Here is a 15,531-nt window from a genome sequence, read left to right as displayed (position 1 = left end):
ATGTATATAGTTTACTTAGGTTCTACAGAGAAGATAGGTGTACAAAAAGCTACGGATATATAAATGAACAGAATGACAGCAGGAAGGAATGAAGACTTCAACAGCAGAGGGAGAGGGATGAGTAAAAGCGCTGGCCTGGAGGAATTTCACCTCCTCATGGCAGGTTAAAGCTGAGCTGAGCTGACTGTCTGTCTGGCCCAAGCAGGGGATTCAGGCCACAGATCAAGCGAGGCCAGATGAGTAGGGTCCTACTGTAGCCTTCTCCCATATTCACTGCACAGATGTGTTACTTCTTGCTATTATATCTTGTGTAGTTTGTAACAGCCTTGTGTTTCTATGGTTTACATTTGTGGAACAATCTGACGCAATATCCCAGGCACGAAATACTTCAATAACTAATGAAATACATGGTAAAAAATTGCCACTGTTACATGATTTTTACATGTTTTTTTTTTTTATTCACAACCATAGTAATTTTTTTTTAACTTTTGACCTTTTTAGGATTTTTATTGCATGTACAATTTCCCTTGTTGCCTTCTCATATGTAAATTTTGGTAAATCTGTAAATGACATTGAACCAAAGGTGTTATGAATACAATAGCACCATCTGGTGGCAAATATAGACATTTATAAGTAAGCAACATATTCTTGAAGACAGAATAAATACTCCACACAGTATTTAAAAGAACCTAAAAACATGCATATGCATTGAGGATAAAAATGTTATTTTATTAAAACAGTCCTGAAAATGGATTGAAACATTCATTTAAATTAATTGAATTAATAAAGGACATCACACATCACAAGTGCATGAAGTTAAAATCTATTTAAAGTGTGTAATTTTATATATATATATATATATATATATATATATATATATATATATATATATATATATATATATATATATATATATATATATATATACATACATACATACATACATACATACACACACAAATAAAATAAACAATTGCAAAAAAAAATAAAAATTCATGAAATGTGTTAAGAATCTTGAAGCCTGTCATAGTATCCATGCTTTTGTGTGAACTGGATTAAAACAGATATTTCCGGCAGTTCTTCACTCCACATTTGCACTCAATATGGATCCGCTTGATGGGTGATCCTTCAAATCCAGCCCGACTGAAGTCTGAGTCCATTTTTTCACTCTCTGCATCTACTGGATCAACTGCAGCAAAAATGAGAAGTACAAATTAGGCATTTACAAAAGCATATCATTTTGCTCCTCATTATCTTATTAATAGACCCACCCCCAAAAATTTAAGAAAAGACCAAAAAAAAAGAAAAGAAAAACTTCATCTTACTGTTCATCTTGTAGTCAAAGGTAAGCTCTTCTCCCGCTTTGATCCCTCGTTTTGCAAAGAATGCAATTCTGGGAAGTCGCTCATCTAAGTTCTCAATAAAAACATTATATACCTGCAAGTTTGGATCGCACTGGAAAAACAATGGTAAAGATTTATTAATTGCATGTTTTGTGAAGTCACTGTTATAATGTTATAAGTTAATTTACTAATTTTGCAAGGCACTGCTACATATTTGTGGGCCGGTCAGGCATGTTTTTTAGGATTCTTTGATAAATAGAAAAAGTTCTATAAGAAAAGTTCAAAGGAGCAATTATTTATAACAGTGTAAATGTCTTTACTGTCACTTTGATCAATTTAATGCATCCTTACTGAATAAAAGTTCATTTCTTTAAAAAAATAAAAAATAAATCTTACAACATATATATATATATAATACAATAAAACTGTCTTATTGGCATCATGTCAAATGACTAAATCCAAAATAATGTATTTAATGTATTGTTTATTTATTAATTTTCTACTGAATATTTCTAAATATCCCAAAATATCTCTAAATGAGTACTGAAACTATAATGCCAAACTTTGTTTAATATTAACATCAAGAAAATATGTTCATACAACATACCTTCTGTAAATAAATATCACTTAAATATCAGAATTTGTTCCAAATTACTTGATGGACAGCCCAGATGATGTTAACAGCTAGTTAGTGCTCACGCTGTGGTTGACAAAGTGAGAGATGTTTCCATAATGAGCTGCATCGATGGTGTAGACGTCCTCCACATAGTCCAGATCAAACAGGTAGGTGACTCCTTGCCTATCGTACACCACTCCTCTCCTCTCTGCTTCCTCTGTGGTGATGATCTGATGCAATACACAACTGACAGCATGTCAGCAATCAACATTCACAGGGGGAAAACATTTACCAGTTTAAAGAGATAGATCACCCAAAAAAATGGAGTCTAATGTTGTTTTGGATACCACTGAGTTTTATTTGTATAGACATAAACGCTTCAAACATTCATAGGTTTGAACATAAATATTTAATATATTTAATATTTTAATTATAATATTTTTTGTGTTCATACAGGTGTGGAATCCATATCCATTTAACTTGCTTACCTCTCCAAGATACTCCATAACGAAGCTATTTTTGTAAATCCTCTGTAGCGTCCGCACTCCCCAACCTCTGCCATTTGCTGTTTTGAAGATGCACAGATCATACTGAATACCTCTCTGCACAACCCTGTTTGCACAGTCAGGACCACATCTGCACATGGAGTTACACTCATAGATGGGTACTCCAGGCATAACTTTCACCTGCCTACTGTCATTATACGCTCTCCGATGCTTCAGAAGCCCTGGACAGCAGCCGTCGATCGGCTGAGAGATGCAGTCATCGCACTCGCACCCCACTATCACTGTATTCACATCCACTCCTTTCCCTAACTTATTGTCATTAATGTAGGTGAAGTTTTTAGGAGGTCCGTCCAGGTCGACCTCATTACAAACAAATATGCGGCCCTTGTGCCTGCAGGTCTGGTTCATGAGGTCTTCCCATTTTTTAAGCTTCATACGTTGTTTGGCCTTCTGGAGGAGGATGGAAACAACGGGGGCACTCAAAGATGCTGAATCGAGCGGTTCACTGGCCTGAAGTAGAGCTGCCTTCATGTCTTCTCGGAACTGGTGCAGGAGTATTGGGCATTTAAGGTTTTTGAGGGGTTCCCATGTGTTTTCTGACTCTGCGTAGCCCTTCCACTTCACCAGGAAGAACTCTCGACCCTGAAAAGGATGAGAAACAACTGGAACCACAAATGTCTAGATCACAGTTGTACATGCAATACATAATTAATAAATCACCTTGTGTTTTTTGTAGTTGCACAGATACTCCACTTCATAGTCATTAAAGTTGTTCTTTGTCACATTCAGCTGTTTGCAAACTAGTCTTTTTCTTCGGCACAGAGCCTGGAGGTCCTCCCATGAAAGTTTACAAGACACCCTGCAATCTTGAATCATATGTAAGGGGTTCCATAGAAACAACTCCAAGAAACAACTGTAACCTTTCACAGGTTACTGTCATGTAGCACTTGCTGTACACTACTTATGTTATTAACTATTTAAAAGTCCCCTAGTATGACAGCATTGTATGATTATTCATTGCAATTGTATATATATTTTTATGTTTTGTCATTGCGCACGTTTATTCATTGCTATTTATTTGAAACGTGCACTGTTAACAGCACTGTTCGTCGCTATTTGAAGAAAGCAAAAGATATCCTACCTTTCGAATATTGCGCCATATGTTCGCCTGAATCACCTCACCTGCATGCTGGATTCCCAATACCGGAAAAACGCGATACGGCATTCGCGTTGATGATTGGTTGAGTTGTAGCTAAGAGAAGAATACCTCATGTTCATTGGTCAATTCTGTTGACCGCGTAACATTACGTTAGTCAAACATAGAGCCATTTATCCCCCGGTTTCACAAACAAGGCTTAAACCTATGGTGACCATATTTTAATTACCGAAAACCAGGACACTCGGCCCGGCAATGAGATACTTAAATGATACTCGAAATTTACTCAAAGATGCCTTATAATTTCAGCACATTTAAAGTAGGCCTATATCTAGCCTATAACCAAAGACACAAATTCAGATTCTCAGAGGTTACTCAACATATTTTATTATGATAAGTTTCAAAAATAACGAATGAAATAATGATTTAATGTCTCTTCTGTATTAGAAAAATGATAAATAACTAAAAAAAATACCTCTGCTATATTAGCAATACAAATTTAACAGAAAATAGCTCTCACAAACTTACAAAAACTAACTAACAAGAAATATCTATATCTTTAGTTTTCTTCTTCATCCTCGTTTTCCTCTTCATCCTGTTTTTCTTCCTCATCCTCCTTGTTTGTCCATCTATATTTTACTGTAGAGCTGATCTTTCCCAGCAGTTTTTTTGTTGCTTAACAAATAAGAATGAAAGTTATAAAGAAATTTATATAGGCCTGTCAGCTGTTACATCGCAAGGTACAAAGGAAGAGCACAACGAGCTGAACTCATTGTAGACGATGCTGAAGGTTGTTGCTGCTGTTACACGAAGTATATGTTATTCAGTTACAGACGACTGCACAAATCGTGCATAGGCTACTAATGAAAACATATAAACTGTTACCTAGAAGTAAACAACTGTAGTTTAGGCATACGTCAGCCGCGACGCTGAGAATATAGTTAGGCTAATGTCTTGAGATACAATGTGAACTAATATTCTCAGTTGCACGTGCATTATTAATATATGAATATTAACTCATTAATATTCATGTATGCTCCGCCTTCGGAAACCGAAAATCTCGTAACACCGGTAATGGCCCAATGAAAAACAATGAAAACCAGGACATTTACATCACTTTATAAAAAACAACCAGGACGGCCAGGACAGGACGTGAAAACAGGACATGTCCTGGGAAAACAGGACGTTTGGTCACCCTACTTAAACATAGTCTCATAAAATGCATGTTTGAGCTGTTTTAACTGAAGCAACTTGCACTGACACATCTTAAAATATGTCTGTGCCATTGGTTTGTCTCAAGATGCACACCAATAATGTTTTTTAAGGCACATTTATAAAAGATACTGAAATGCTCTAACTGATCTAAGCCCTGTCTGTGAAACTGGGCCTATATGTGTTTATATGTCTATGGTGTCAACCTTTTATATATATATATGGACATTTTCACTTAGGGGTGTACTCACTTTTGTGGTCAGCAGTTTAGACATTAATGGCTGTGTGTTGAGTTATTTTGAGGGGACAGCAAGTTTACACTGTTATAGTGTCATTTCTTCAGTGTTGTCACATGAAAAGATATAAAATATTTAAAAAAAAATGAGAGGGGTGTATTCACTTCTGTGAGATACTGTGTGTGTATGTGTTTGTGTGTGTGTATATATATATATATATATATATATATATATATATATATATATATATATATATATATATATATATATATATTTTTTTTTTTTTTTTTTTTTAATTCATTTACATATTATTCATTCATTTGTTTAAGTTTGCATAGAAATTAATTCAGGAAATAGACTTTATTCAGGGTAGCACCATATTTGGAATGAAAACAAGGCTGTACCTGCCTATTATTCAACTAATGATACATCTGTCAAAAATAATCTTTCAGTAGCTTCTATAATGTAAAGTCTCTGGGGGTCTACAAGTCTTTAGCCTTGTTTATTGGGAATCAGTAATAAATAATTTTATATTTAAATGTACTAGTAAACTCTATATGTGCTATATTAAAGATTACAATAAAATATGCTGGTGAGTTTACAATTCAAATGGCACTTGTTCTTTGTTTAGTTTCTTGGGGCCCAGTGGAGTCATATAAAGTGGAATAAACTATACATTTATACATTTTTCTCTCTTTTTCTTCTATACAACAGTAACATCACCACTGTCAATATGGTTAATTTCAGCACTGACAGTAATTGTCGGCAGCTCCACACTCATGGAGTTCTCAGGTGGTGAAGTATATACTTTCTCCAAGTGTGCTGCAGTTTGTTGTCTGTGCTGTAAGGGAAAAGTGAAGCGGTCCAGTGGTGCGTGTTCAATTTTACAGAGGCTGTCTTCACTGTCGCTGTTGTATCCAAGGTTAGAATGGCATGGCTCATCCTCTTGAGAGGAGAGCTGCACAGCAATTGGCAGCTCGTCTTCTGTCTGAATTGCCTTTTCATTGAGAACTCTTATGACATCAATCTCCATTTCTTCACCCTCATCTTGACAGGGTTCAACTTTCCGGAATGTGTGATGTGCAAAGAGGCTGATGCAGAACATCTCCACAATTACAGAATAGTGGTAGATTACTTGTAGAAAGAAAAATGAGAGAAAATCATTACAGAATTAAAGCAGATGTATTCCAGATCCCAAAACTTTAGGAAAATCAAATAATTTTTATTTTATTTCTTACATTGAGAACGAAACAGGTCAGAGAAGGGAGGAGTGCAGGGGATGACATTCAGCGCACCCATGGTCTCTAGAATTCCACTTTGTAGTCCACAAAGGACCAGGACAACAATGATGCAAATAAACTTGGCTCGAAGACTGTATCCAGGCAATGCCCTTTTTGTAGCTTTATAAAACAGCAAGTAGCCATAGAAGGACAGAAACGTGGATACGGCAATGATGGCATTGACATACATGTTGAGAGTAACCGAATTAACCTGAAAAAGATTACAAATTCACATTCAGAAAATAAACCAAATTTGCCCTGCAAAGAATGTGATTTTGTCCTAAATCTTAGATGCAATGACCATCAATGATAAAGATTTAATTGATCATGCCAATCACATGATCACCTGTTGAAACAAATACTAACCCCTATCCCTAATAAGAAATGTTTCTTGAACACCAAATCAGGAGACATCATGTGACAATGAAGAATGCTGAAAATTCAGCTTTGCCATCGCAGGAATAAATTCAAAATTTATATTAAAAATTTATATTAAAATAGAAAACAGTTATTCAAAATTGTAATAATATTTCTGGTTTGCTGTTTTTTTTTTGTTTTGTTTTTTTTCATCAAATAAATACAGCCTTGGTAAGGATAAGAGACTTCTTTAAAAAAAAACATTTTTAAAAAATCATAATGATCCCAAACTGAAAAAAGTATATACATAAATATTACACTATAGTGAGCTCAAAGCAATGGCGTATTGTACTTACATCCCCATACTTATACTGTTCATCTGTCCAGAGGACAAGAGTGAGGAAGAACAGGATTGTTCTGACCACAGAGAGCTGAAGAACAGCAGCCATCATCCACCCCACACTGGTCCTGATGGAAAAATAGTTAGGATTCCACCATTATAAAGAAACAGTCCTGTTATTCTAAATATTAAAGGGATAGTTCACCCAAAAATGAAAATATGATGTTTATCTGCTTACTCCCAGCGCATCTAAGATGTAGGTGACTTTGTTTCTTCAGTAAAACACAAATGATGATTTTTAACTCCAACCATTGCCGTCTGTCAGTCAAATAATGCTAGTGGATGGGAACTTCTACTATAAGAGTGAATAAAACTTGCATAGACAAGTCCAAATTAAACACTGCGGCTCGTGACGACACATTGATGTCCTAAGACACGAAACGATCAGTTTGTGTGAGAAACCGAACAGTATTTATATAATTTTTTACCTCTAAAACACCACTATGTCCAACTGCATTCAGCACTCGTTTAGTGAGGTCTGATCGCGCTCTGACAGCGGAAGTGATGTCTTGCACTCATTGAAGTATAAGCGCGAGACATCACTTCCGCTGTCAGAGCGCGATCAGACCTCACTAAACGAGTGTCTTAGGACATCAATGTGTCGTCACAAGCCGCAGGGTTTAATTTGGATTTGTCTATGCAAGTTTTATTTACTCTTATAGTAGAAGTTCCCATTCACTAGCATTATTTGACTGACAGACGGCAACGGTTGGAGTTAAAAATCATCATTTGTGTTCTACTGAAGAAACAAAGTCACCTACAGCTTGGATGCCCTGGGGATAAGATAAACATCAAATTTTCATTTTTGGGTGAACTATCCCTTTAAGTTAAACATCTATGCAGGTGTATGTGTGATGAAGTACTTGTTGATGTCAAAGAGAGGAAGACAGCAGCAGCAGCAACAGGGGAAGGGGTTTGGAGACACCTTCTCCCCTGCTAAAGCCTCCAGCATGCGGATCTTTCCACCGAAGAAGTCTTTGATAAGACCCATGAACTTCAAGAGTGTAATGGAGTGATATCTGCCAGGAAATATAAAACATTCCATACATATATGACTGGCCATTTGGATCACTATTGTGCAATTCGATTACAAAACATTACAAAATACCAGTGGAAGTCAAAAGTCACTCACAGAGATGCAATGAAATTGCACAGAGATGAGGAGCGTGGAACATATAGCGCAATGATAGATGTCATTCCGAAAACCTGTCAAAGAAACAAAATGTTACCAAAAGGTAACTAAAGGTGTGAAATGTATGAATTGAGTGAGAAGGTGCTGTTGTACTGGATATATTCCCAGGATCCATAGGCTGAGATTTCTACGCCGCTGAGAGGGGACATGACGCAGAAAAAAGCCAATCTCCTCCATGAAGAGAGCTAGCAGCAGCACGGCAAACACAGCAGGAAGGAGGAACAACCAGAGATCGTTCTTGATCACTATAAACAGAACAAACAAAACCACAGTGTTAAACATAAAGCTTCCATCAGAAGATGTTCAAAGTGATGCCTCAGAAGAACCATTTTGGAATCTTTCAGTAAATAGTTCAATTTTTAGAAGAACATTTTAATAATCTAAAGAAGCTTTTCCAACAACAAAGAACCTTTAGTGAAATTGAAAGGTTCCATGGATATTAAATGTTCTTCAAAAAACCATGGATGCCAATAAATTTTTTTTTTTTTTTTTTTTTTTTTTTTGACTCAAAGAGACATAATTTCTCATCCCGGTACGCATTCATCTAATCCCCCTATAGCTCAGAGGCACACTTTTAGGGTAATTTTAAGGTAATAATCTTGGAAACAAGTGGAAAAATAAGGAGGAAAATGGGGGAACAATGCTAGCTGACTCAAATAGCTCTGTAAATATTGTTGACTGATGAGCAGTTTCATCTGTGTTATCTTTTTCACTGTATATACAAATTGTACAGCATTTAATCATATCCATATGTTACATTGCAGCGTATTGTCATTCCTTTCATTATCCAGGAAAATTACATTTAGCATTGTAACACGGGTTATAAGCAGCAAACAGCAGAGCTTGGCTTGATACATCTACACCTTTCATCATGATGTTGTGTTAAATCTCTTACCTTTAAAGAACTCAGATGACAAAGGGATCCCACCTCCCATGAACGTGCAGTTGTCCTCCTTCCTCATTGTTCAGTGAAATCTGAAAGACCTATGAAACACTAGAATTTCGATTGGGAGTCCTTAAATGTCCGGATCCAAAAAATTAAACACACGCTTATTTGTTATTAATTAAGGTGCAAAACCCTGTGGTACGGAAATAGTGAAAGATTTAGATAAATAGGCAATTGTTTATAAGTAGTTATGCCAAATCTATTCCAAGGTGGCTTCTTATTGCCCAAGTGATGTCTTTCTGAGCTCACTTATTAATGATTGACTTAAACACAGGTAGGGCGCAGGTAGAGGGCCAAGTCCATCACACAAGTCTCAGACAAACTTGTATTATTTTACGTTTGGAAATACAGTATGGGAAATTTATAAACATTTTTATATTTGAAGGATTGATGAAATATGTAGCAAACAGTTCTCTATCTGCCATTTTATAATTTTATAATTTATTTTAAATTAGGCCTATATGATATAATTTCAGTCATTGGTCATGTTTCACAGAAACATGCGGTGCTTGGTAAGTTCATGTTACTTAGAAATGTGTTTTATTGTGTACAAAAAACATCTTCACCTTACTTATAACATTATGTTGGATCAACATAAATAGTTGCATTCGTGTTGACAATTATTAAGTTCATGTTACTTAGAAATGCGTTTTATTGTGGCAAAAAAAAAAAAAAAAAACATTGTCACCTTACTTAAAACCTATTGTTGGATCAACTCAAAATATTGCTTTGAATTAATGTAATTGGCTTAAGTAAAAAATTTGGGTGGAAAACGTTAAAAAAATTTTGTTGTTGTTGAACCAATGTTTTATTATTTAGAGTGTACTAATTACTAGATATTTTTTAAGAAATTATAGCCCACTTGATAAAAAATAATTTAACATGAATTGTACTTAAAGGTTGACAGTCTGAGTCATATAATATATATTTGGAGTTATAGAGGAGGAATCTAAAACAAACAAAATTTAGCTTTGAAGGCATAGTTCACCCTAAAATGAAAATTCAGCCATCATTTACTCACCCTCAAGTTGTTCAAAGCCTGAATTTCTTTCTTCTGCTGAACACAAAAGAAGATATTTTAAAGAACCAAACATCTGATGGACCCCACTGACTTCCATAGTATTTTTCCCCCCATAGGTCTACTATAGAAGTCAATAGGGCCCATCAACTGTTTGGTTCTCCAAAATATCTTTTGTGTTCAGCAGAAGAAAGAAATTCATACAGGTTAGAAACAACTTGAGGGTGAGTAAACGATGACCGAATTTTTGGGTGAACTATCCCTTTAAGTGCACAGTTATACGGTAGGGGGCACTATTACGCAACTATTGAAAAAGTAGAGAATGCCTTTTTTTTTTTTTTAAGCAGAGGCTCTGTTCTTTCTTTTGATATATTGCATATTCAGATATTCATACAACAAAATATTCTAGGGGCCATTAAAGTTTTATTAAAATGGCCAAAAATGCTATACTGGTGGTGGCAGGCAACTGAAAAACGCTAGGGGGAAAAGTTAATATATAATGTTGACGCGACCTGTAGTGCTTTTGAGTGAGGGACTTTTATTTTAAAATCCATGATTGGAGACGTATCCGGAAGTCAAGCGCAGAAGTTATGATTGCTTAAAATTGAGCATTTCATATCAGTAACACTTACTTACGTTTTATAAATAACCAAGTGCTAATAGAGCTACTTTTCATGCATATTGTATTTAAAGGATTTTAAATGTCTTATTCTTGTGAATTTGAAAATAAAACTGGTTTGCATTCACAACAATTTACTGAAATGTAAAAGTTTCCGTTAATAACAGGTACGTCGTTGATGTTTCAGAATATCATATTTGATCACTAAAGAGTGAAGTGCGTAATGAACTGCTTTGAATTGTTTTAAACAGAGCTGTGGCAGTAAATAAACCGATGGAGAAGCAGGAGGATGATGTGGAGGTGGTTCGTAAGGAGTCGGATGCAGCGGAGGCGATGGCGGAGCCTCAGTGTCTGTCTTTCCCAGAGGTGTTCCGCATGATTCAAGCAGGGGAGGAAGTTCCTGGACTCCAAAAGTTGGACGTCAAACCTTGTCATGATCAGCCCACGGTTTCTCAGATGCCCAGAAAGTCAAAACCATGGGAAAAATGATTCGTGTTTCCTAATAATAAAATATGGACTGGTTTACAACACATTTTGCTTGTATGCAAACGTAGTTAAGATTTTGTTTTGGTTTTTGCAGTATATGACTTTAATACATGGCACATGCATAGCACACATCAATGTAAAATAAAGCGTGTTTAAAGAAATGACCTAACTTTGTCAGATTTAGCATAATAAAATGCCTGATGATGGTGGTACTTGCAGCTTAACTACTTTGGCCAGTTAAGACCAAGTAAGGGCTATATCATCTGACTCAAACCCTAAGCCTCTCATGACTGTTAAGCGGTTCCTCATTGCCTCGTGTTTGTAAGGGGAAATGCAAAAGGTTGACACACATCCTGATTCAGAGCTTATTAGAGGAAGTGAACTTCACTCACAACTGGTCAACAAGCAGTCAAATGTACAGATCAGAAACTAGATAACAGCAAAAGCTCTGCAGTACACCAATAATCAGAATGAATGAATCAGAACTGCTCATGTCCGTTTACTCAGTGGCAAGTCAGACCTCAGTGGACTGCTTTATACAAACAGCCTTTGATAAGTACTTTATTTTTCACTCACAAAAATAATTTTGTTTTGATGGTCAATAAAAAAAGCTGAAAATTCAAGGTATAGAACTTCCCTGAATAAAAAGACATTCAAAAGTCAAGTCCAAAATGATGGACAAAAGGCAAGTGCAGCAGAACAGCAGGAATCAGCCAATATGTGCATTTGAGTGTCCAACGGGGCAATTTTTTTAAAACGGTCACCCCCGATTGGTCAAAACTCTTCTGGTTCGCCCGCCTCATCCTCTGGAATTACAAAACCGTCCTGTTGAAAGACGGGGGGGAAAACAGAACTGAGTGTGCTGAAGAATGTTAAGTCTCATATTATTTTTAAACACCGAAAAACACTTACGTCTGTGGCATAGAGAATATCCACAATCTTTTGCAGAGTAGGATCACCCTCACCCTCTTTCTCTTGGCAGATGAGCTCGATGTTTCGCAGTTTGCCAAAGTAGAAATCCCTTTCCTTTTCCATGTCAGCAATGGTGGCCTTCAGGTCATTTATCTGAAATTATAAAATTATTAACATCTGAACAAAGTGAAAATATAATGCTAAAGCCTTGATTTATTGTTGCTTTTGAAGTCTTACCGTTTGAGTAAGTGCTCCTTTCTCTTCATCACCAGCGCCTGTCCCTGCACCTCGCATTGCAGCTGGAGCCGTCTTTGGTGCAGATTTGGGTGCTGCGGCTGAACGCTGTGGAGCTGAACATCAACGGGACACCCATCACCTTGTTATACATGTCAACCAGCCTTGAGGATAAGGGTCCATTCTAGCCTCGAATTTACTTTTCAATGCAATGAATGAATTCTTAAATGGTTATGCTTCCAATATTAAAGCTGTAATAATCAAAATAAAACCTATTTCTAGAATATTTCATCAATAAGTGCTGTAGCCCCAACCGCAAAGTGCATGATTGTTTTCAAATGTGCAATACTTGGAAACGTAGGAATCACCATCATGTGAATGAGAAAATACCCAGAGGTGAAGCAACCTAGTAGAAAGGTGAACAGGCAATGTGCTTTAACTAACTGGTAGTTCTCAGCATCTTACCAACAGGGGCCATTGGCTTGACTGCAGGTGTGATGCCTGTGTCTGAAGTAAACAGAAAAATCCATGCACAGGCAACGTAAGGCTCCAGCCATTCTCACACATGTAAAAACAGCTAAAGCATGTACGTCTGTCCCACTGGTGCATGACTTAGTCACACCCACATATTCTGGGGATCATAATCCATAACAGCTGCAGCTGCCATGCACCTGTTATCATTAGGACAGCTAGCTTCCGACAATAACGCAAGTCCCACATACTTCTAGGAGGACCTTATGAACCCCCAAAAAATTGATGATGATTGTTTATCAAAAAAAATTATACTTATCCATTAAATATTAGTAGGAGAAGGCTGCAATGGTATTGAGAACTTCCTGTTTGTTCTCCATTCTTACCTGCGCTAGGTTTCCTTGGCTTGTTAGCCGTGGCTGCTGCTGCTGGACTCTGATTTGCTGCCATTTCTTGTCCCTGTCGAGCTGCCGCCGGATCATATTCCTTCCCATCATAGTTTGCGTCAAAGAACTTCTTAAACCACTGCACAAACTCAAAGTTGTCCTGGAACTTGCCCTTCACAAGCTTGTCAACGGGAATAATCTACAAAGAGATGTTTCAAAATACACATGAATAATTTTGTGTAGCAAAATGGAAAACATTATTTGTGTGCTAATAAATGTAACTAGTTGACATACTTTGCTGACACCCATCTTTTTGAAGCTGGCTTGAAGAAGTTTGAAATTGTGGATGTATTCATGTTCAAGTTTGGCCTGGAATTTGACTTTCTTCAGTGGGATGCATGATGGGAACAGCATGTCCATGAACTGACAGTAAGCAGCACCTTAAAACACATTAGTAAGACATAGTCAGCAAATAATAATAATGTTTAGAATAATTTAAAAAGGCATACAGGTCCCAACCCAGACAAAAAAACCTCTCACATCCCCCCTCCACAGTACTACCTCTGTTCATAACCTAATTTAAGTGTCCCAGATATTGATAGACAAATTTAGCATGCAAATAGCAGTCATGTCATTTTATGACATCCCACTATAACATTATTATATATAATCGTTATGGTCAAAATGCAAACTAGTCTGGCCTTATGTTGATCTCAGTAATTGAATGATACTCAAGTTGGGAGGATGAAGTGAAGGGGCCAGACAGCTGGTCACTGACCTGAGCACAGTTGCTCGATCTTGGCATGGCTCATCTGTAAAGACTCGTTTATCCATGTGAGCATGTCATGGCGGCTGAGGTTTTCACTTGTCACTGATGTTGAGAACACGTTCACAGCCATGGCTCAGACAAAACCAATTATTTAAAGCTGATGGAAACCCTTTTCCGCTGAAGTTGCTAGAAAAAGAGGTTGAGTTAAGAGTTCAGGCTCATTTCCTTAAACATACATTCACACCCTTTAGCCCATCTACATCACCATCATCTTTACTTCCTACTTAATGTCACTTCAGTGTGTGGCTGTATATTTATATCCATCCAGTTTCTGGTCTGAATCAAGCACATTACACATGGAATAAAAATGGCTTATTTGTTTTAGTTAGTCTTTTGTGAATTTTGAAGGATGCCGATTGAACGCTCTGCTTTAATGTTAAAAGTTTTAAAATAATCTGTCAGAATTATTAATCGTTTATATAAATGGTTCATGCTCTTGTAATAACCGTTGTCTTTTTAACGTTAAATGTCGAACATTTAAATCACAACATTAAAAGGCAAGTATCGCCCTAAGTGAGTAAAACTACCATTAAAGTACAGTTTGTCTGTGTTTCTGTGTCACAGATCAAATTAATGCCTTTATCTTACATTTGGTTCTGAAAGTCCAAACTATGATGGGATGTGAGTGAACCGGGCTGCAGTTTCACCGGCGTGTCGTTCGTAAAGTGCCGCTTCTGCAGCAGGCTGGAAAATGGGCTGCAAGCCTGCAACCACAGCAGAAGCTTAGTAACTAATCATAGATGTCAAAATAAAAGTCATCATCCGGCTATATAACAAAATAAAAGTAATCATCAAAAAAATAAAAAAATAAAAGCCACAATTAAACGCATATTATATATATATATATATATATATATATATATATATATATATATATATATATATATATATATATATATATATATATATACACACACACACACTACCGCTCAAAAGTTTGGGATCGGTAAGTTTTTTAATGTTTTTAAAAGAAGTTTCGTCTGCTCACCAAGGGTGCATTTACTTAATTAAAAATAGAGTAAAAACAGTAATATTGTGAAATATTATTACAATTTAAAATAACTGTTTTATATTTGAAAATATTTTAAAATGAATATATAATTTATTCCTGTGATGGTAAAGCTGAATTTTCAGCATCGTTACTCCAGTCTTCAGTGTCACATGATCCTTCAGAAATCATTCTAATATGCTGATCTGCTGCTCAAGAAACATTTATTGTTTACAATTGTACAAAATATTTGTGTACAATATTTGTTTTTTTTTTCAGGATTCTTTGATGAATAGAAAGTTCAAACGAACAGCGTTTATTTGAAATCTAATCTTTTGTAACAT

General features: G+C 36.2%; 3 protein-coding genes across 4 annotated transcripts; all 3 read right to left on the bottom strand.

The window, feature by feature from the left end:
* Positions 1 to 1,055: 1,055 nt before the first annotated feature.
* suv39h1a (SUV39H1 histone lysine methyltransferase a) lies at positions 1,056 to 3,625 on the bottom strand. The gene is made up of 6 exons (XM_067393691.1): positions 3,607 to 3,625; positions 3,186 to 3,331; positions 2,448 to 3,107; positions 2,043 to 2,189; positions 1,326 to 1,455; positions 1,056 to 1,189 (listed from the first exon to the last, which is right to left on the bottom strand). Exons 1-6 carry the CDS (start codon positions 3,623 to 3,625, stop codon positions 1,056 to 1,058), a joined length of 1,236 nt encoding a protein of 411 aa, XP_067249792.1.
* Positions 3,626 to 5,420: 1,795 nt separating this feature from the next.
* si:dkey-16n15.6 (organic solute transporter subunit alpha) lies at positions 5,421 to 9,537 on the bottom strand. Its single transcript, XM_067393688.1, has 7 exons — positions 9,194 to 9,537; positions 8,392 to 8,543; positions 8,239 to 8,312; positions 7,970 to 8,125; positions 7,063 to 7,174; positions 6,308 to 6,560; positions 5,421 to 6,203 (listed from the first exon to the last, which is right to left on the bottom strand). Exons 1-7 carry the CDS (start codon positions 9,258 to 9,260, stop codon positions 5,773 to 5,775), a joined length of 1,245 nt encoding a protein of 414 aa, XP_067249789.1. The 5' UTR covers positions 9,261 to 9,537; the 3' UTR covers positions 5,421 to 5,772.
* Positions 9,538 to 11,888: 2,351 nt separating this feature from the next.
* mapre1a (microtubule-associated protein, RP/EB family, member 1a) lies at positions 11,889 to 14,925 on the bottom strand. Of its 2 annotated transcripts, XM_067393689.1 has the most exons (8): positions 14,788 to 14,925; positions 14,149 to 14,325; positions 13,665 to 13,810; positions 13,371 to 13,569; positions 12,979 to 13,020; positions 12,517 to 12,629; positions 12,280 to 12,432; positions 11,889 to 12,192 (listed from the first exon to the last, which is right to left on the bottom strand). In XM_067393689.1, exons 2-8 carry the CDS (start codon positions 14,267 to 14,269, stop codon positions 12,142 to 12,144), a joined length of 825 nt encoding a protein of 274 aa, XP_067249790.1. In that variant the 5' UTR covers positions 14,270 to 14,325; positions 14,788 to 14,925; the 3' UTR covers positions 11,889 to 12,141. The 2 variants fall into 2 exon arrangements, with proteins under 2 accessions (XP_067249790.1, XP_067249791.1); XM_067393690.1 differs by lacking the exon at positions 12,979 to 13,020.
* Between the last annotated feature and the right edge of the window lie 606 nt (positions 14,926 to 15,531).

This window comes from Chanodichthys erythropterus, chromosome 9 (genome assembly GCF_024489055.1).
Source record: "Chanodichthys erythropterus isolate Z2021 chromosome 9, ASM2448905v1, whole genome shotgun sequence".
Lineage (NCBI taxonomy): Eukaryota > Metazoa > Chordata > Actinopteri > Cypriniformes > Xenocyprididae > Chanodichthys > Chanodichthys erythropterus.
This window is presented reverse-complemented; position numbering and strand designations above follow the sequence as displayed.